The sequence below is a fragment of the Peromyscus californicus genome, unplaced genomic scaffold (assembly GCF_007827085.1).
Source record: "Peromyscus californicus insignis strain IS unplaced genomic scaffold, ASM782708v3 Scaffold_13__1_contigs__length_99412109, whole genome shotgun sequence".
Taxonomy (NCBI): Eukaryota; Metazoa; Chordata; class Mammalia; order Rodentia; family Cricetidae; genus Peromyscus; species Peromyscus californicus.
This window is the reverse complement of record NW_026294424.1, coordinates 70,938,803-70,961,360: the sequence shown is the minus strand read 5'-3', so window position 1 is coordinate 70,961,360 and position 22,558 is coordinate 70,938,803. Positions and strand designations below refer to the sequence as shown.

At 40.6% G+C, this 22,558-nt stretch overlaps 1 protein-coding gene across 1 annotated transcript in view; it reads right to left on the bottom strand.

The window, feature by feature from the left end:
- The window catches only part of Polr2b (RNA polymerase II subunit B), a 52,418-nt gene that overhangs the window by 22,498 nt on the left and 7,362 nt on the right, over positions 1-22,558 (bottom strand). Inside the window, exons 4-10 of the mRNA XM_052735244.1 lie at positions 18,539-18,651; positions 18,201-18,420; positions 17,713-17,871; positions 6,435-6,599; positions 3,859-4,055; positions 3,593-3,712; positions 2,999-3,185 (exon numbers count right to left, since the gene is read on the bottom strand). Of these exons, the coding sequence (XP_052591204.1) occupies positions 2,999-3,185; positions 3,593-3,712; positions 3,859-4,055; positions 6,435-6,599; positions 17,713-17,871; positions 18,201-18,420; positions 18,539-18,651 (1,161 nt within the window). The remainder of the gene's footprint in view (positions 1-2,998; positions 3,186-3,592; positions 3,713-3,858; positions 4,056-6,434; positions 6,600-17,712; positions 17,872-18,200; positions 18,421-18,538; positions 18,652-22,558) is intronic.

Sequence of the window (22,558 nt, the reverse complement as noted above, 5' to 3'; positions counted from 1 at the left end):
ATATACCCACCCAGAAGACAAATATGCCCCCCCCACCCCCATGAGCTCTTCTCCGCTCACCTCTCCAACGGGCTTTCCTAACCTTCCACTTGATTTTAAAATCCCCACTGCTCCAGCTCCCCAGCATATACCACACTCTTTGCTGCCTCTTCCTTTCACTCAGGATGTTACGATGCTTTTCTGCAGCTTCTTTGTGAGCTGTTATTTCTGCCCTCCTCATTCCTCAGTGTGCTCAACACTGAGCTCAAGGGGGACCTCCCCTTAGCCTTTTCACCTCTCAGGCTCAATGAATGTCTTATCAGCATTCCCAGAGAGGCTTATATACCTCTCTCTAATACTTACAGAGCCTTCTTCAGTTATGTTCACTGGCAAGTGTAAACAGTAAACTGCTGGAGATGAGAGACTGTGCTTTCCCCATCTTTGAATCTTTAATGAGCTGGGACCTGACATATCTCACAGGGCCAAGGGCAATCACTGAATTCACAGTGTACCATTTACCACACTCTACCCGGGCTGTCTAAAGAGCCACCTACGTGGGAATCTGTTTCCTCAGGAGATGCTGATGACCTCCAAGAGGCTAGGGTAGCATCTACCTCATGTTCTGAACCCAGAATTACAAGTACACTAAATAAATCTTTACTGAATGAAAAGCAACTACAAACCGAACTTAGCTACCAGCAGCCTCCCAGCAGCCTCTTAAAGTATCTGTTTCTAGGGATCAGGAGCTTAAAATTGGAACCTGAACGCCAAATCAATCAAGTAATACTGACACTAGCTAGCTTTAAAACTATGAAAATATGTACACAGGCTGGAGAGATGGCTCAGAGGTTAAGAGCACTGGCTATTCTTCCAAAGGTCCTGAGTTCAATTCCCAGCAACCACATGGTGGTTCACAACCATCTATAATGAGATCTGATGCCCTCTTCGGGCCTGCAGGCAAAACATACAGGCAGAACACTGTATACGTAATAAATAAATAAATCTTTAAAAAAACAAAAAAGAGCCAGGCAGTGGTGGTGGTGGTGGTGCATGCCTTTAATCCCAGCACTTGGATTTCTGTGAGTTCAAGGCCAGCCTGGTCTACAGGACAGGCACCAAAACTACACCGAGAAACCCTGTCTCAAAAAAAACAACAAACAAACAAACAAAGAAAATTATGTACGCTAGACCTGGTGGTGCACACCTGCAACCCCAACACTTAGGAGCAGAAACAAGAGAAATGTCCAAGTTGAAGGCCAGCCCAGTCTAGTAGGGAGACCTTATCTCCAAAAACTAGTTCTACAAAGCTAAATGACCAATGAGTATTTACAAAGCTTCTCTAGGTGGGTCAGTGGGTAAAAGGTGAGTACCTTCCACACAGTTGAAGTTAAGACTCCCACACATTGTCATCCGACCACCACACATGCATCATGGTATGTGTATCCCCCTAACTATTTCAAATATAATTTTAAAAGAATTTTAGAGCTTTCCCTAGAGGATACAGCTCAGTTGGTAGCATGCTTGGCTAGCATGCATCTACCTCTGGGTTTAATCTCCAGTACCTCATAAAGGGGACAAAGTACTACACACTAGTAATCCTAGCACTTGGAAGGTAAAGGCAAAAGGATCAGAAATTCAAGGTCACCTTTAATTACACAGCAAGTTTGAAGACAGCTGAGGTATATGAAACCCTACCTCAATTAAAAAAATAAAATAAAATAAACCAATAGTTTTCCCCGACTATTGTACCTGCAAATAGGTGCATTCATTACACATGCAACTGATCATAGAAATAAGGGCTGGGGTATGTGTAGCTCAGTGTTAGATCCTAGTACAAGATCCTAGGTTCAAACTCCAGTATCTCCAAAAATATACAAGTATATATAATTTTGGGCCTGGAAAGATGGCTCAGCACTTAAGAGCATATACTGCTCTTGCAGAGGACCTGGGTTCCAATCCTAGCACCTTCTCCTCAATGCCCTCTCCTGGGTTCAGTAGGATGCTGCATGAACTTGGTGCCCAGGAACTCACACACACACATACACATGTAAATAAATAAAAGCTGGACATTGGTAGCATATGCCTTTAATCCCAGCACCAGGGAGGCAGAGGCAGATGAATCTCTGTGTTCAAGGCCAGCCTAGTCTTTTTTTTTTTATTATTTTTTCGAGACAAGGTTTCTCTGTGTAGTTTTTGTGCCTGTCCTGGATCTCACTCTGTAGACCAGGCTGGCCTTGAACTCACAGAGATCCGCCTGGCTCTGCCTCCCGAGTGCTGGGATTAAAGGCGTGCGCCACCACTGGCCAGCCTAGTCTTATAGAGCAAGTTCCACATCAGCCAGGGCTACACAGAGAAACCTTGTCCTGAAAAAAAGAAAGAAAGAAGAGAAAGAAATAAAACATGTTTTTTAAGGAAGAGAAAAATAATGGAAGAACCACTTTTTGTCTTCTAACATAGGGCTCTCACTCTGCTAGCACAGGCTAGCCTCAAACTTGAAGCAGTCTTATTGCCTCCTGCCACCAGAGTACAAGGACTGTAAGTATGAGCCACCATACCAACTTTAAGAAATATATTTTCAAATAAAGAGCATGCCTAGAAATTTTCTGGATTCGTTTCTAATATGGAGCTTTTGAGACAAAAATTTTGCTGGCACAAGCTGTAATCCCAGGATTCTGGAGGCTAAGGAGAGAGGACCACTAGTTTGAGGCCGGCTGGCCAGGGCTGTGTATCGAGACCCTGTTATTTTCCTGCCCTATGAAAATGCCACTGGTTTCAGACTTTTTCAAATCACAACTATTCTAGTTTACTACCCTGAGTTTCTAAATTGCAAGCCAAAAACTTAACTCTCTAATGATGATGGGTAATTTAAGAAAAACTTTATCTCGTTATTCAAAAACCCCTAGTAAATTTTACATCTGACCAAGGAAAACAAAAACAAAATCACTTATGTTCAGTGAAATGAAAAACTGCCATCCCCATAACTCTTTCCCATGAATGCACAGGCACAGTGTCACCTCACCTGGGACACGCCAGCTCTGGCTTGATGAGCTTTCTTCTGGTCACCCCAGTTCCCAGTGGCTAAAGAGTATTTTAGCCCATCAGATATGATTCTAGTTTTAATTGCCAGCTCCAAGTTGAAGTCCTTCCCACGATCAATAAACTTCTGTGCATAGATCCGTACTTCTTTCAGCAAATTCTTAAACATTCTATCAAATAAGACAGTGTTACTGTAAACATAGAAAAGTCTACAAAACTTTTCAACAGAGACAATCCCACCCACAAAAAAGGCCATGGCAGGGTAAGTCTGTATCACTCTTTTTAGGTTCATATACTCTATATACACATGTAGTAGAGAGAACAGTTAAGACAAAGGACTTAAAGAAAAAGTCTTTAGTGAGGCAATGATCAAAACAGGCTAAAATGTACTCATCTAGGCATCTGAGGAAATGGGGCAGTTAATGAAAGTATCTCTGAAAGCATATGGACATGAGCTTGAATCTGCAGTATTCGTGTATAAGGAGACCATGGGAGCCGCTCTGGGACACTAAGGGAGACCCACCTATAAATGAAGTAATGAATTCTACTTAGGCACTGGCATTCTGTAATTCCTTACCCTCTAAATAAGAATGCTAGTAGAGGCCCAGCAAGATCCAATCTTTTGTTTCCATAGTGATCTCTGTCGTCTAGTTCTCTTCTACCCAAAGCTGCTAGAAGTAACCTATGAACCATATACCTAGAAAACAAAATGAAAAGACTTCATTTTTGGCTTTTCTTGACATATCTCAAAACACAGCTCATAAAGAACATCCTTAGCTTTAAGGAAAACACTTACCTCAACTGTAACTTAGCAAAGGTTCTCAAACAGTAAAATTAACTTACCCCAAGAAATAGGCTTTCTTGGTCTCACAGAAATCACTGACACCAACGTGAGGCAGCATTTCCTTCTGTAAGACTTCTTTTGCATATTTAATTCTTTTCTCCTTAGTAACACCAGGCTTTGCCCCTCTTGAACCAATGAAGTTTAAGGCAACATTCTGTTCTTGGATGACAAATGCTTCATCGAGAGATGGTTTAACCTACCAAACAATTTACAGTAAATTTTTTTCAGATTTATATTTTTACATAATGTGACTTTATTAATATTAATTTTACCTAATGTGGAATAACTCTCTAGCCTATTGCTAGAAAGTCAAGGGCTCACAACATTTCAGACCTGGAAGGTTCCCCAGAGATATAGATCTGTCAAAACCCACCCAGTGTAAGCGATTCAGTTTCTCGAAAAATACAACTAATTCCATTAATTTAAAAGTGGCATGTTTGCTTTTTGTATTTTAATGATCAATGGTTTAAAACCCAAAACAAGTAATTTCTTCTAGATATTTCAAATATATTTAGAGAAGTTTCATGATGCAATTAAAATTTGCAGAGCTACAAATGAATAGTTTTCTTTTTGGTGCTTGTAGGAAGAAACACTTAATCTATAAATGAAATCACTCACTACACTGAAAAGGACTACTTTAACATTGCACTGTTGAACAGATCTATATACCATTCCTGCTACTATCCATGGCCTCTGAGTAATCAAGTTGATAGTTCCCTATCTGGGAAAGAGTTGGCTAAAATAATTCTTGCTAGGACTGTAACTCACTGTCTGAGAGCTTGCCTAGTATGTGAGGACCTACGTTTAATCTCCAGCACCCCTACTCCCACCCATCCCCCAAAAAACCTTTTTCCTAGGGCTGGAGAAATGGCTCAGAGGTTATGAGCACTGGCTGCTCTTTCAGAGGAACCAGGTTCAATTCCCAGCACCCACATGGCAGCTCACAACTGTCTATTAACTCCAGTTCCTGGGCTTCTGACACCTCACACAAACATGCAGGCAGAACAATCATATAAAATAAAAATCAATTATTAAAAAGTTTTTCCTGAGTTCCATTCCAATTTTAAAGTTCTCAATTTTCAATTGTACGCAAGAGTAGACACAATAAATCAGGAGTAGCACTAAGTAGTTTGGCATCTGTAATTACCCCTTAATCATATATCCTATCATACATATGGAAATGCTTTTCTAGAATGTGACTTAAGTGTTTTCTCTTATTCATCCATAGTTCTAAACATACAAATTCTAATTCTGGGACCAAAGGTCAGGAAAAAGCCACATATACTGGTCAAGGCCAGACATGGTGGCACATGCCTGCAATTCCAGCACTGGAGAGACAAAGTCAAGAAGATTGACAGCCTGTTATACACAGTGAGATCTAGGCCAATCTAAGCAAAAAGCAAGACCCTGCCTCAAACAAAAACAATAAAATTCCCAGATGTACAGTGGGTCAAGTAATTACTTTTTAAAAGAAACCTGGTATCACTGTTATTACACAATTATTTGGTTCAGGTTATTGGGTTTTAGAAAAAAGGCATAACAATTAAATGTACTTTCAGAAAATTAAAAATTATGCATTCTGTGAATATTGAATATGAAGCCTACACTTCATAAGAACTAAAAGAACAGACCAATTTTCAAACCAATATACTTAAAGCAAATCAATTCTTTTACTTCACTGAGACAGGTTTGGTGGCAGATGCCTTCCCTTACTGACCCATCTGCTGGCCCTAATGCCACTATTATTATTAGTTTGTGTGCTGTGGAGGCTGGGGACTACTCTGCAAAGCTGGTTGTCTCCATCCACCTTTATATATGTTCTGGGTACTGAACTGAAGTTGTCAGGCTTTCAGTAAGAACTTTTATCTTCTGAGCCATCTTGTCAAATTAATTTATTTTTCAATTTCTTGATTTTAATAATTATACTATGTTGGGCAGTGGTAGCGCATACCTTTAATCCCAGCACTTGGGAGGCAGAGGCAGGTGGATCTCTATGAGCTTGAGGCCAGCCTGGTCTACAAAGCAAGTTCCAGGACAGCCAGAGCTGTTACACAAAAGAAACCATGTCTCATGAAACAAAACAAAACATAACTATACTATGATTTTATCAATGAATGTTCTGTTTCCTAGGAAATAAACAGTGCACTAAATCAGCATGATATCTACAACTTATTCCCAAATGGCCCAGAAAGAATAAGGCAAAAAAATGTGACAAACCTAACTGAATCTGAATAAAGAAAGTCCTAGTACTATTCTTACAATTTCCCTGAAAGTTCGAGATTCTTTCAAACAGAAAGTTTAAAAACAAAAACCAGCCATCAACTGCTCCTCTTCCGTTTTTCCTACACTGCACAGCCTGGCACTTTCGGCTTCCTAACGGCCGCTTCTTCACGCTGCTTCAGTGGACTCCAGCGGCCTCCACTTGGCCAAGCTGAGCTTTCACTACACGATAGTAAATGCACAGGTCTGTAGCAGGTACACTGCTCCTAAGAGCATGCCTGCAGCTTTAAGATCAGCATAATCACAATCTCTAAGCTTCTTACAAACAGGAAACATGCATGTGCTTTCTCATTACCATTTCCATCATCTCTGGGTCTTCAAAGTCATAAATGATATGTTCTAAAATATCTCTATCAGACACAAAGCCTAGTGCTCTGAACACAATTATGATGGGAACTTCCTGCTTGATGTATGGTAAAGTTGCCACGATGCGCTGGCCAATAGCACTCTTCTTTGCACCCTAGAAAAGAAAATAAATGTGATCAGAACACGAACATACAAGAGCTCAGAGAAACACAAAAAAGCAAATGGTCCATTTAGTATAACTGTTATACATTTCAAAAGAAGCATGTCTATCCATTGTCCAAAGCTTCTTTTAAAAACCACTGAAACAGGCTTACTATTTTTTTGTTTTTTAATTTGAGACAGGATCTCACTATGTAGCCCAGATGGCCTACAACTCATAATGATCTGCCTGCCTGTGCCTCTGGACTGCTGAGATTAAGGGTTTGCACCAACATACCCAACAGGCTAACTGCTTTATGAACAAGCTGGTCATTTAAATCTAAGAGAACTTCAATTCTCTACCATCTGCTTACCAAGATTCTCTAAGAACCACCAAATACCACATCTGGAAATGACTTTCGCTGCCAGAGTAAAAAAACAACTGCTACCTTGCCATCCCCTGTCCACAGTAGGAGGGGAACAAAAAGTATGTGTGGAGTGCTGGGGAAATTGTTTGGTGGTTAAGAGCACTTGCTGTTCCTGCAAAGGACCCAGGTTCAGGTCCCAGCACCCATATGGCAACTCACAAGCATCTTTAAGTTCAGTTCTAAATGACCCAATGCACTCTTCTGATCTCTGTGACTACTAGGAATGCACATGGTGCGCACACATACACAATAGGCAGAAGACTTATATACCTCAAAATAAATCTTAAAAAGAAATAGATTAGGGGGTGCTGGTCATTGTACGAATGTCTTTAATCCCAGCACCCAGAGGCAGACAGGCAGATCTCTGTGAGTTCCTGAACCACCAGGGCTACATAGAGATCCTTTCTCAAAATAGGTTAGGTTAAAAAGAAGTATAAAAAGACCAATATGGAAAAAGCTAAGCACAGAATGAAAAGTAAATATGAAGTCAGAGTTCATCTGTTTGGATACTTTCTAAATGAACGGCCTCTCATGTGTAAGCATCTCTTCTCTAGTTTCTTCCTCTTGAACTGTATACACATACAAACCCCAAAGAAGTTACCAGCCCATGCTAGCAGTCACGGTTTCCAGTTTTCATCATAGTTCTCAGCTTCAACTCTGCTCTACCTCCTCGTGACCTCATAATTTCAATCATGACTCCACTGTCATTTCCCTCTCCCACTCCCCAACTCCTTCCATTGGAAACTTCGTCCATCTCACATGTTTATCCAGAAGCAAGTGTCGATATTAAACTCAAATCTTCACCTTGAACCTTAAGCTACACGGTCAGGCTTTGTCTCTCCAACTGCTATTCGGGTGTTTCTACTTGGCCACCTAACATTCCATTCAGTCAATTATTTGTACCATCATCAAGATGGGTCAGGTGGTAAAGCCTGGAGAGCTGACTTCAACAATGAGAACCCACAATGAAGGCGAAAGAGAACCGGCCTCAGAGTCGTCCTCTGGCTCCATACGTGCTGTGGCCCACGTCCCCTGTCCCATCATCACCTACACATACAGGATAAATATTTTAAAACTAGTCCCCTCACCACATAATAATCAAAACACTAAACACACAGAACTAAGAAAAAATATTAAAAGCCGCAAAGGAAAAAGACCAAGTAACATATACAGGCAAACCCATCAGAATAACACCAGACTTCTCAATAGAGACTATGAAAGCTAGAAGGTCCTGGACAAACATTATGCAGACACTAGGAGACCACAGATGCCAACCCAGACTATTATACCCAGCAAAACTCTCAATCACCATAGGCGGAGTAAACAAAATATTCCATGATAAAAACCAGATTTAATCAATACCTGTCCACAAACCCAGCTCTACAGAAAGCACTAGAAGGGAAAATCCAACCCAAAGAAGCTAAACACATCCATGAAAATGCAGGCAATAGATAATCCCACACCAACATACACCAAAGAAGGACAACACAACACAACCACAAAAAATAACAAGAATTAACAATACTGGTCATTAATATCCATCAATATCAATGGTCTCAACTCACCTATAAAAAGACACAGGCTAACAGAATGGATAAGAAAACAGGATCCATCCTTCTGCTGCATACAAGAAACACACCTTAACTTCAAAGACAGACACTACCTCAGAGTAAAGGGCTGGGAAAAGGCTTTCCAAGCAAATGGACCTAAGAAACAAGCTGGTGTAACTATCCTAATATCTAATAAAATAGACTTCAAACTAAAATCAATCGAAAGAGATCAGGATGGACATTACATATTTATAACAGGAAAAATCCACCAAGATGAAGTCTTGATTTTGAACATTTATGCCCCAAATACAAAAGCACCCACATTCATAAAAGAAACACTACTAAAGCTTAAAACGCACATCAAACCCCACACATTAGTAGTGGGAGATTTCAACACACCACTCTGCTGTGGGATGATTTGTATGGCAAATGTGTTGCTGATTGGTCAATAAATAAAACACTGATTGGCCATTGGCTAGGCAGGAAGTATAGGCGGGACAAGGAGGAGAATAAAGCTGGGAAGTGGAAGGCTGAGTCAGAGAGACACTGCCAGCTGCCATGATGAGAAACAGCATGTGAAGATGCCGGTAAGCCATGAGCCATGTGGCAAGGTATAGATTAAAGGAAATAGATTAATTTAAGCTGTAAGAAAAGTTAGCAAGAAGCCTGCCATGGCCATACAGTTTGTAAGCAATATAAGTCTCTGTGTTTACTTGGTTGGGTCTGAGAGGCTGTGGGACTGGCAGGTGAGAGAGATTTGTCCTGACTGTGGGCCAGGCAGGAAAACTCTACCTACAAATGGCGTCCAATGTGGGGCAAGATTTTCCACCTAAAAACTGAGAAAAAAAGATTCTAAAACGGAGCTAAAAACAGTTCCTAATTGTCTCTCTCAAATGAGCAGCAGCTGCTGGTTTGAGCTACTGGCGGGTTCCTAGTGTGCGTGCTGGACCTGCCGTTGTATGGCGGGAATGAGGCCTCTGCAAGTGGCACATTAAGCTGCGTGGTGGATTTAGCCTTTGCTAGTACAAAAAAAAAAAAAAAAAAAAAGAGGTTTCTGGTCTACACGATGCTTGGATAAAAGCATAGACCCATGATAGCTCCCAGAGCTGGTGGTAAACGTACTGCCACCACGTTGGGAAGCTGAAGTGGGCAGAGCCAGCAGCCACAGCTGCTGCAGCTTAAAGCAATAGATTCACAATAAGACAGATTCAGATGTAATAGTTTAAAATGTGTGTAAAAGATACGTAGGCTTGAAAGAGACAAAAAAGGTGATATATACAGTTATAGAAACAAATACATAGTTTTAAAAAGTAAAGTCTTTAAAGAGACAGTAAAATTAATATAAAAAATAAAATCACGTAAAGATGAATATCACACAGAGAATCTGGATTGTGTTGTCTTTGGGATTCTTAACTGCAGAGAGATATTTGACTGCAAAGAAAGCTGAGTTAAATCAATATGTATATTTTAAAGGTACCTTGACTTCAAAATTTGGATATAAGGATATGTTGCTTTGGAAAAGAGTCTCTGCTTTTGTTCCCACAGAAAGCCAAAGGCTATGGATTTGTTCCAGATTAAGATACATCAGGTTTGACCAGCCAAGACCCCCTGAAAGGTCTCCGATGACACCATGGCCCAGATGATCCAACATCCAGAACGATTTGAAGGCAACTGGCTCAGACGATGCACCCTCATGAACTATTCCATAATTCTAAAATTTTCTTTGTATCCCCATAAGATACAGCGCCCCCCTCCAGCAGGAAGTAGTAAGAGAAGCTATGCCTAAATTCCCAAATTATATGTAATTTTACTTTGTTAAGGTTAAAACCTTCCTTTTTGAAAAAAAAAAAAGGGGGGGGAAGTGCTGTGGGATGATTTGTATGGCAAATGTGTTGCTGATTGGTCAATAAATAAATCACTGATTGGCCAGTGGCTAGGCAGGAAGTGTAGGCTGGACAAGGAGGAGAATAAAGCTGGGAAGTGGAAGGCTGAGTCAGAGAGACACTGCCAGCCGCCACGATGAGAAACAGCATGTGAAGATGCCAGTAAGCCGCGAGCCACGTGGCAAGGTATAGATTAATGGAAATAGATTAATTTAAGCTGTAAGAACAGTTAGCAAGAAGCCTGCCACGGCCATACAGTTTGTAAGCAATATAAGTCTCTGTGTTTACTTGGTCGGGTCTGAGAGGCTGTGGGACTGGCAGGTGAGAGAGATTTGTCCTGACTGTGGGCCAGGCAGGAAAACTCTACCTACACCACTCTCACCAAAAGACAGATCTACCAGACTGAAACTTAACAAAGAAATAAAGGACCTAACAGATGTTATGACTCAAATGGACTTAATAGATATCTACAGAACATTCCATCCTAACACAAAAGAATATACCTTCTTCTCAGCACCCCATGGAACCTTCTTAAAAATTGACCACCTGCTTGGTCACAAAGCAAATCTCACCAGATACAAAAAAAATGGAATAACCTCCTGTATCTTATCAGACCACCATGCCTTAAAGTTAGACTTCAACAACAACAAAAATTATAGAAAGCCTACAATCTCATGGAAACTGAATAATGCCCACCTGAAACATCAATGTGTCAAGGAAAAAATAAAAGAAAGAAAATAAAGATTTCCTAGAATTCAATGAAAATGAAAGTACAACATACCCAAACTTATGGGACACTATGAAAGCAGTGCTAAGAGGAAAATTCACAGCTCTAAATGCACACATAAAGAAGATGGAGCAATCCCATACCAATGAATTAACAGCACAACTGAAAGCTCTAGAACAAAAAGAAACAAACTCACCCAGGAGAAATAGACGCCAGGAAATAATCAAATTGAGGGCTGAAATCAATGAAATAGAAAACAAGAGAACAATACAAAAAAAAAAAAAAAAATCAATAAAACAAAGAGTTGGTTCTTTGAAAAAAATCAACACGACAGACAAACCCCTAGCCAAATTAACCAAAAGGCAAAGAGAGAGCACCCAAATTAACAAAATCAGAAATGAAAAGGGAAACATAGCCGGGCGGTGGTGGCGCACGCCTTTAATCCCAGCACTTGGGAGGCAGAGCCAGGTGGATCTCTGTGAGTTCGAGGCCAGCCTGGGCTACCAAGCGAGTCCTAGGAAAGGCGCAAAGCTACACAGAGAAACCCTGTCTCGAAAAACCAAAAAAAAAAAAAAAGAAAAGAAAAGAAAAGGGAGACATAACAACAGACAATGAGGAAATCCAGAGAATCATCAGATCATACTTCAAAAACCTGTACTCCACAAAAAATGGAAAATCTGGAAGAAATGGACAATTTTCTGGATAGATACCACATACCAAAATTAAACCAAGACCAGATAAACCATTTAAATAGAACAATAACCCCTAAAGAAATAGAAACAGTCATCAAAATCTCCCAACCAAAAAAAGTTCAGGACCAGATGGTTTCAGTGCAGAATTCTACCAGACTTTCAAAGAAGAACTAATACCAATACTCTTCAAATTGTTCCACACAATAGAAACAGAAGGAACACTACCAAACTCTTTTTATGAGGCTACAATTACCCTGATACCCAAGCCACACAAAGATGCAACAAAGAAAGAGAATTACAGACCAATCTCCCTCATGAACATTGATGCAAAAATACTCAACAAAATATTGGCAAACCGAATCCAATACATCAAAAAAATTATCCATCATGACCAAGTAGGATTCATCCCAGGGATGCAAGGGTGGTTCAACATACGAAAATCTGTCAATGTAATACATCATATAAACAAACTGAAAGAAAAAAACCACATGATCATCTCATTAGATGCTGAAAAAGCCTTTGACAAAATCCAACACCCCTTCATGATAAAGGTCTTAGAGAGATCAGGAATACAAGGAACATTCCTAAACATAATAAAGACAATTTATAGCAAACCAACAGCCAACATCAAATTAAACGAAGAGACACTCAAAGCGATACCACTAAAATCAGGAACAAGACAAGGCTGTCCACTCTCCCCATATTTATTCAATATAGTACTAGAAGTTCTCACTAGAGCAATAAGACAACAAAAGGAGATCAAAGGGATACAAATTGGAAAGGAAGAAGTCAAACTTTCACTATTTGCAGATAATATATATAATAGTATACATAAGTGACCCCAAAAATTCTACCAGGGAACTCCTACAGCTGATAAACTCCTTCAGTAAAGTGGCAGGATACAAGATCAACTCAAAAAAATCAATAGCCCTCCTATACACAAATGATAAAAGGGCTGAGAAAGAAGTCAGAGAAACATCACCCTTTACAATAGCCACAAATAATATAAAATACCTTGGGATAACACTAACTAAACAAGTGAAGGACCTTTTTGATTAGAACTTTAAATCTCTAAAGAAAGAAATTGAAGACTATATCAGAAAATGGAAGGATCTCCCATGCTTATGGATAGGTAGGATTAACACAGTAAAAATGGCAACCTTACCAAACGCAATCTACAGATTCAACGCAATCCCCATGAAAATCCCAACACAATTCTTCACAGACTTGGAAAGAAAAATACTCAACTTCATATGGAAAAAAAAAAGACCCAGGATAGCTAAAAGAATCCTATATGATAAAGCAACCTTTGGAGGCATCACCATCCCTGACCTCAAGCTCTACTACAGAGCTATAGTAATAAAAACAGCTTGGTACTGGTATAAAAACCGACATACGGACCAATGGAATCGAATTGAAGACCCTGACATTAATTCATGCACATATGAACACCTGATTTTTGACAAAGAAGCCAAAACTATACAATGGAAAAAAGAAAGTATCTTCAACAAATGGTGCTGGCATAACTGGATGTCAATATGTAAAAGATTACAAATAGATCCATATCTGTCACCATGCACAAAACTCAAGTCCAAGTGGATCAAAGACCTCAACATAAATCCAGTTACACTAAACTTAATAGAAAAGAAAGTAGGAAGTACTCTTGAACGAATTGGCACTGGAGACCACTTCCTAAATATAACACCAACAGCACAGACCCTGAGCACAAAAATTAATAAATGGGACCTCTTGAAACTGAGAAGCTTTTGCAGGGCGAAAGACACGGTCAATAAGACAAAAAGACAGCCTACAGAATGGGAAAAGATCTTCACCAACCCTATATCTGACAGAGGATTGATCTCCACAGTATATAAAGAACTCAAGAAACTAGACATCAAAATACTAAACAATCCAATTAAAAAATGGGCTAAAGAACTAAACAGAGAATTCACAAAACAAGAATCACAAATGGCTGAAAGACATTTAAAGAAATGCTCAACATCCTTAATCATCAGAGAAATACAAATCAAAATGACTCTGAGATACCACCTTACACCTGTCAGAATGGCTATGATCAAAAACACTAATGACAGTCTATGTTGGAGAGGATGTGGAGCAAAGGGAACACTCATCCACTGTTGGTGGGAATGCAAGCTTGTACAACTGTGGAAATCAGTATGGTGGTTTCTCAGAAAATTAGGAATGCTGATTCATACCACAAAGATACATGCTCAACTATGTTCATAGCAGCACTATTTGTAATAGCCAGAACCTGGAAACAACCTAGATGCCCGTCAACTGAAGAATGGATTAAGAAAATGTGGTACATATACACAATGGAGTACTACTCAGCAGAGAAAAACAATGAAAGCATGAAATTTGCAGGCAAATGGATGGAACTAGAAAAAAATCATCCTGAGTGAGGTAACCCAAACCCAGAAGGACAAACATGGTATGTACTCGCTCATAAGTGGATTCTATATAAAATAAAGATCAATCAGACTATAACCCACAGAACCATGGAGGCTATATATATAGCATGGAGGTCCCTAGGATGACTGTGGCTTATAATAAATTTCGGTTTTACTCAAGCCTCAATGAAACATTTCACTATTAAGATAAGAATACATACTGTATCAAGCTGAAAATAGAAAAATAAATTAATTAATTTTAAAAAAGAAAAAGAAAAAGAAAAGAAAAATTTGAACTATAAAAAAACAAAAACAAACATATTTTACTAAAGTAAAAAAAGGGGGAACTACAGACTCATCATTCCTCTCCATATTCTATTCTTTCCCTTGTTTTACATATTTTAAAATTTTTATCAGTGAATTCTGCTGGAGTATCCGCTGCAGATAAGCACTGGAGGGCTCCTGTTGCAAATCACCCTCTGGAGCGATGGAAGGATCTTTCTACTAGCACTTGGAGGAGACCCAATCTAGTGTTGGTGTGGGCCCAGGGTTCTGTTTATGTCTTTCCTCAGGACAATGAGGTTCCTCTTTGGATTCCTGAGCACTGAACGCGCCCTGTGGCTGCTGCTGAAGCCCAACATGACAGAGACCTATTGGGTCTTCATGAAAAACTCTACCCTTCTGATGCCAATGGGGATTGAGAGCCCAATATGGCCAGATTTGGCAAGCATTAATGTAAACCTAGGAACCGTAGCCATGAGGTTGGATTATCCAGAAGAGCTGCCAGCTTAAGTCATGCTGGGATCAAGAAAAATGGGCCTTGGCAGTTTGTGTTACTGGAGTTGTATCCATGCTAGTGGATGCCCACACGCTCCAGAAGAGAATTTGATATTGCTGCTGCCGTTGTTGCTATTATGGCGGCCACCGCTGCTACTGTTTCTGGGATTACCATTTCATAATAGCTTACTACAGCTAGCACAGTGGAGACCCTGGAAGCAAAAGTAGCTACCACAGTTAAGTAATCTTTCATTCTATTGGGCATGATAAATTTAATTCAATAGTTATATACATTTCAATCAGCTTTGAAAATTATAAATTTATAAACTCAAGTTCCATTTGCTTCTGGGATACATTCTTACAAGGACTCCAATTTGCAGTAAATGCTTGTTAAGGAAGGGAATGGCTCAGTTGCCTTTAGCCTACTGGCTATGGGTGGGATAGGACCTCTGTTGGTCTTTTCTGTGTCGAACACACAGATTGCAAGCCCAGTGCCACTTTGAGATCTTTGGCAGCAATTAACTCTGCAGCTCACACACGATTGAGCCTGAATGATAATGAGTATTCAGAGACAGGTAATGCCTGGGGGGCGCTCACACAACCTAAGTCAGAAGCTCATTTTTTAGTAAAAGGGGGACCTGTAGGTCCCTGGCCCCCCATTTTGGGTAACTGTTGCCTTGCTTGCTGACCTTGACCTTGATATCCTCCCTATGCTAATTCCCTGCCGGGTTCCACCCTCCTTATCTGTGTATCCTGCATAATGGGCGTTAACAGCTTAGATGCAAGATTGTAAAACATCATACGAACTTCTGTCCTCCAGGGTTCTCCCATTGTGCTGTAAGCCTTTATTTAAGATCTCTTCCCTCCAATAAACAGCATTTGGCATTTACTGATAAATAAATAAATAAATGAATGAATGAATGAATGAATGAATGAATGAATAATTTAAACAGCTGTAAAAAAAAGGGGGGGGGAATATTTTAAAAGTGGTCTTAGTGACTGAAGAGAAGACTCATCAAGTAAGAATGCTGGCTGTTCTACCAGAGGACCCAGGTCCAATCCCAGTACCCACATGGCAGAACTCAACCATCTTTAACTCCAGTTCCAGGAGACCCCTCTTCTGGCTTCCCTGGACATCAGGTACGCATGTAGTACACAGGCATTCATGCAGGCTCCCATATACATAATAAAATAAATCAAATTTTATTTTTAAATAGCACTTCAGCAGACTGAGAAGATGCCTCAGTCAGTGAAGGATCTGCTACAGCAAGCGTGAGGGCCTGAGATCCATCTCCAGAATTCACACAAAAAGCTGTGGACGGGTCAAGAGCACTGCTCTTCCCGAGGACCCAGGTTTGCATCCCAGAACCCACATGGCAGTTCACAACCATCTGTAACTCCAGCCTCAGGGGATCCAACACCCTCTTCTGGCCTCTGTGAGCACAGCACACACGTGGCACAGATACACATGCAGGAAAAACACAAATACAAATTTCAAAATAAGAAGCTACGTGTGATGGCTTCTACTTGTAATCTCCAGGATGGGAAAGCAGAGACAGAGGGATTCCTGGGGTTAATTGGTTAGCAACCTTATTCTATTCAGAGAGCTGTAGCTCAATGAGACTCTCAAAAAAACAAAGTGGAGGGCTTCTCAGGAATGACATTCAAGGTTGTTTTCCGGCCTCCACATGAACATGCACGCATGTAAGCACAAGCACACACACACACACACACACACACACACACACACACACACACACACACACACAGATTTTACTTCAGGACAAGCAGAAGATTAAAAAACAATCCTATATCATACAGTTACCACATCCAAAATTGTCTTGCCTAAAACAGAACTCACATATGAAAATAGAAGGGGACATTGGTAAAAGAACTGATTATCCAAGTTCTCCTCAAACGTGCACTGTGGCATGTGTGCACATGCACATACACACACTAAATAAATGTAATTTTTTTTGGGGGGGGTTGGTTTTTTTGAGACAGGGTTTCTCTGTGTAGCTTTGGAGTCTTTCCTGGTACTCTGTAGCCCAGGCTGGCCTCGAACTCACAGAGATCCTCCTGCCTCTGCCTCCCAAGTGTTGGGATTAAAGGCGTACACCACCTTAACTATATATATATAGTTAAGAAAATAATCTGGTGGGGCTGGAGATATGACTCAAGGGCTAAGAGCATGTACTGCTCTTGCAGAAAAGTCAATTCCCACCACCAACATTGGGCAGCTCCTAACTGCCTGTAACTACAGCTCCAAAGAGATCCTTTTTAAGCAACTGCACTCACATGCACATATCCACATATAAACACACACATACACATAATTAAAAATAATTCAGGCACAGTGGCACACACTTTTTAATCCCCACACTTCAGAGCCAGAAGCAGGCCTCTGTAAGTTCAAGACTAGCCTGGTCTACATAGCGAGTTCCAGGACAAACTGAGCTACATAGTGAGACCCTGGCTCAAAAAACGAAAATAAGTCTGATAAATTATAAAACAAAAAATAAGACAGAGCTGGGGATGTAGCTCAGTGATAGAGCACTTTCCTAGAATGTACAAGGTCCTAGGTTCAATGCTCAGTACAAAAATAAATAAGTAAACACAAAGGAACAGCCCAAACATCACACATCCCAGGCCACAGCATACCTGTCCTCCTCTGGCCAGCATGCTAACCCATATGGTACTGGTGGGTCGGGAAGAATTCTCCAGACACGATCGACATTCTCCTGTGTATGCGTATTTGGAATCCTTTTTGGCAAACACGTAGACTGTGTTTGTTGCCATTTTCTCTTGAGCTATCAGAACCTATAGACACAGTAAAAAGTTATAGCCAAGAAACCCAAAACGTCATTCACTAAAGTGGCAAGAAGTAAAACCTGCATAGTTATTTAGTTGGTCATACAGGCTCATACTTTATAAAAATATACAAGCTTCAACAATTGCCCAAATTTCTGGAAATGGAATTACAGATGATTATGCCACTCCATGTGGGGGTGCTGGAAATCAGATTCTGATCCTCTGCAAGAGTAACAAGTGCGCTTATCATCTTTACCGTCTCCACCCCGGAGCAGGTACACTTTTTAACTGAACTGTAATAATTTAACTGTTAACCACCTTTATTAGCGCCACCGCACCTTTTCTGATCCATTAATAATAAAGTAGCCCCCGGGATCCAGAGGACACTCGTTCAGCTCACACAGGTCACGGTCTGTTAAGCCATTCAGCAGACAGTAGGTGGAGCGCAGCATGATTGGGATCTTCCCTATGAAGGTTTTCTGGTGCTGAGTCTGCAGCTGCTCCTCACCCTCTTTAATGACGGTCTTGGTTATGTCTACATAAAGAGGGGCCGAGTACCTGCCAATAAAAGTGGGTCAGAGGTGGCCGTGAGTTGTCTGCGAAAGCAACCAGTTAAGGCACATTGTCTGAATTTTACTCGACGTCAAGTGATAACAAAGAAAAAGGGATCTCTTACGTGAGATTTCTTAACCTGGCTTCATTCGGCATCATTGGTGAAGGGGCACCATCTCTTTCCCAATGAGTAGGTTTGGAGAGGTAAATTTGTTCAAATTTCAGTAAATATCTTGGCTGAAATTAAACAAAAAGCATGAAAAGAATAAATAATTTTCCCTATACAAGTTTTGAAGGCCAGGCTGTTAGTGTATGTCTTGAAGACCAAGGTGAGAGAATCAGGAGTTTAAAGCCAGGCTTGGCTACATAGCAAGATCCTATTTCAAAACACACATTAAAAGTTTAATGACTCCATTTTAATTGACATTAGCATTTTAAGTAGAAGCAACTCTACAAACTGATAAAAATTAATCAATTTTATTAATGTGAGAACACTCTAAACTTAAAATTTATATTACAGTGATATGGTTTGTCCTTTTTTGTTATGATTTATTTTTATGCCAGCCATGGTGGCACATACCTTTAATCCCAGCACTCAGGAGGCAGGGGCAAGCAGATCTCCCTGAGTTTGAGGCTAGCCTGGTCTACAAAGCAAGTCTTAAAAAAAAATTCTATTTCTGGATAATGTGTATATTGTCTTTGAAAGTGAATGCCGCCTGTGTAGGTACCTAAGGAAGCCAAAAGAGGGTATGAGACACTCAACAGGAGTGCAAGGAACCAAACTCAGATCATCCATCTCTCCAGCCCACAGGGATGTTCTCTTATATCTGATTGCTTCCTTAAAGAAGACAATCAAGTCTTTTTTATTGGGAGTGGGAAAGTTGAGAAAGGATCTCATTTAGCTCAAAATGGCCTCACTATCTATCTTGACATTGTATCCAAGGCTGGCTTTCAAGTCCTGACCCTCCTGCCTCTTCCCTCACACGCTCAGATTCCAGGCATACATTACTATGCCTGGCTCAAACAGACTTCATCTACCATAAGTAAACAAAAACTGCATATGACATCCTCTCTAAATTTATTTCCAAAAAAAAAATCAAAACTGATTTCAGCCCCATGGAGGCATTTTACTTATGTTTTACTTCCCTAGAAAAGGACCCCAAAATTTTCTCCTGTGTATTTTCATCCTGCTTCCTCAGGGAACAGGATGCTGGCTGAGGCTGTCAGTACCATGAAACCAAACAGACAGAATGGCAGCATATTCGACTATTTATAGATCTTAGTGCTACTCAACTCTGGGGCTGAGCACTCCACATTTCTTTTCCCACCTGTGAGGTGCACAAGCATTTTTCTGGGTCTGAAATCATCGATGATTTCAAATTCACCAATGTAATGACATTCCATCATGACAGTCAGAAACGGGACTGTGTAGGACTTTGGCACACGGCCTGATAAGGACCTGGTATTTGTCTTTCTTCTCAGTCCTGTTGATGCTCTCAAAAACATCAGCTAGGACATTTATGTGTAATATGATGGCACTGTACAAGTGCAGAAAGATACTGCAAATCAAAACCGATTTCTAGTAACGATCTACACATTTTCATGTACGCTTTCCTTGGTGAGGATGGAAATTACAGTGTCCAAAGAACAACAACAACAAAAAGATAAATTCATTCAGAACAAGGTTTCCCTAATCAACAGGACAGGACATTAGAAGAGGAAAAAAAGCCGGGCGGTGGTGGCACACGCCTTTAATCCCAGCACTCGGGAGGCAGAGGCAGGCGGATCTCTGTGAGTTCGAGGCCAGCCTGGTCTCCAAAGCAAGTTCCAGGAAAGGCACAAAGCTACACAGAGAAACCCTGTCTCGAAAAACCAAAAAAAAAAAAAAAAAAAGAAGAGGAAAAAAAACAAAACGCTTCAATTAGTCCTGTTTTTAAAACCCAAACCTTCCTATAAAGGTGACTTCCACCGGGCGGGTGGTGCACGCCTTTAATCCCAGCACTTGGGAGGCAGAGGCAGGCGGATCTCTGTGAGTTCGAGGCCAGCCTGGTCTACAGAGCGAGATCCAGGACAGGCACCAAAAAGCTACACAGAGAAACCCTGTCTCGAAAGAAAAAAAGAAAACAGTGACTTCCAATCTGACTGACTACAGTTCAGTCTGAGAAAAGGGAAAAGGCATTTCAATGAAATATCTATCTGAAGGCCAAGGATACAGCTCAATGGTAGAACCCTTGCCTGGCCTATGTGAAGTCCCATCTGTGATTCCCATTACCACAAAAAACAAAGTCTTTTAACATTTATCTGCTGCCTAATAAAGCAATCCATGGAAAGAACTATTTTGAAAGAAGTAAATGCAGGATTTCTCTCATTACCAAGTCTTAGAGACGGACTAAGCGGGTATTTATGCAGGAATTACTACTGACACTCCTCTCCCAGGCTAGAGTAAAAGACAAAGAGAGTTGGAACAGTCGGCGAACCGAGGGAAAGTGACCCTCCACTCCTCATCCAACATCACCCTAGATATCACCTCAAGTGTAGGCTACTGCACAATCTTCACTTGTCTCCAGACCTTTCCATTTATAGTGACCTTTCTATATGTTACACATTCCTCTGACAATCCTTCAACGTTTCTCCTTTGAGGATCTAGCTGCATCATATCTTCCCCTAAGACCTCTCAAAACCAGACACATCAAATGTCACCCAATGCTTACTGCGGTGCCACCCAATACTCAAGCTAAGTACATCAACTATTTTCTTTTGGAAACATCTAAGCCACCTTTGCTGAGAAAAGTTATTCCTGCCTTCATTGTCAACTGAAGTTCCCGTCTTTTCCAATCAGTCAAGCTTTGAAATGGCTTCTTCCTGCAGTATTTACCATACTGGCACTCAGAATTTGTGTAACTTTTAACTCTCCTCTTATGCAAAGACCATGAAGAGAAAATGACCCAGGGATTTAAAAAGGTACATTATGGTACTTTTTCTAGCACAGTCCCTGAAAAGCCAATTTACTTTTGCTTTTAAGGCAAAATTCTGTGCAGCAGCTCCAACTAGAATAAGAGTAATAGCCGGGCGGTGGTGGCGCACGCCTTTAATCCCAGCACTCGGGAGGCAGAGCCAGGCGGATCTCTGTGAATTCGAGGCCAGTCTGGGCTACCGAGTGAGTTCCAGGAGAGGCGCAAAGCTACACAGAGAAACCCTGTCTCGAAAAAAAAAACCAAAAAAAAAGAATAAGAGTAATAGATCAGCCCTTAGACTGGCTAGAAATAGTAACCTTTCTTTCTCTAACTCTCTTTTGGAGACTGTCCCTACTTCATGTAGCTTTACAATTTCCCTGTCTCTCAGAAGGCAACATGTTCCCGCAGCTGCCTCTCTACTTCTCTGAAACTGCTGATGGTCAGTCATTATTTTGGACTTTTTTAAAACACTTATTTAAAAAAAAAACAAAAACATAAGATTATACCATTGCTATGACATAAATAATTCAAAAAATGCCTATGTATAAATTAAAAATTGTAAGTGAAGAAATTAAACCAGCTATTATGCCTGAGTAATTTCCCTTTTTGATCTCATATTGTGATCATGTATTCCATGCAATAAATAAAAATCAAGAGGCTAGACATGGTAGCACATCTGTTATCCCACTACTCAAGAAAGCTCAGTCAAGAGGATCATGAATTCAAGGCCAGCCCTAGTTAGAGAGAGACACTTTGTCCTAGACAAGTAAACCAGTGAGAAATAGCCCTTCAAGCTACAATTCTTAGACTGCAGAGGATCAAAAGATCAGACGTGGATCATCTAAAGCAACATAACTATTTCCAGCTCACTTCTTTTGGTAGGTGTTCATACGGAGTGCCCTCTTCCCAACTACTAATGATTCACTGAGGGTGTGTGGGGGTGCATGCCTGTAAATCCCAGCTACTAGGAAGACTGAGGACGGAGGCTATAGAGTTCAAAGCCAGCCTGGCAACAGAGCCCATTCAAGGCCTGCCTGGGCAACTTACCAAGACCTTGCCATGAAATAAAAACTAAAAAAGAAAGGAGACAGAGCTCAGGGTACTCTTTACCTAGTGTGAACAAGGCCTGACAGTCCATCCTAATACTAAAAGATACATACCACCTGAAGGGAGATTAAGGTCTTAGATTA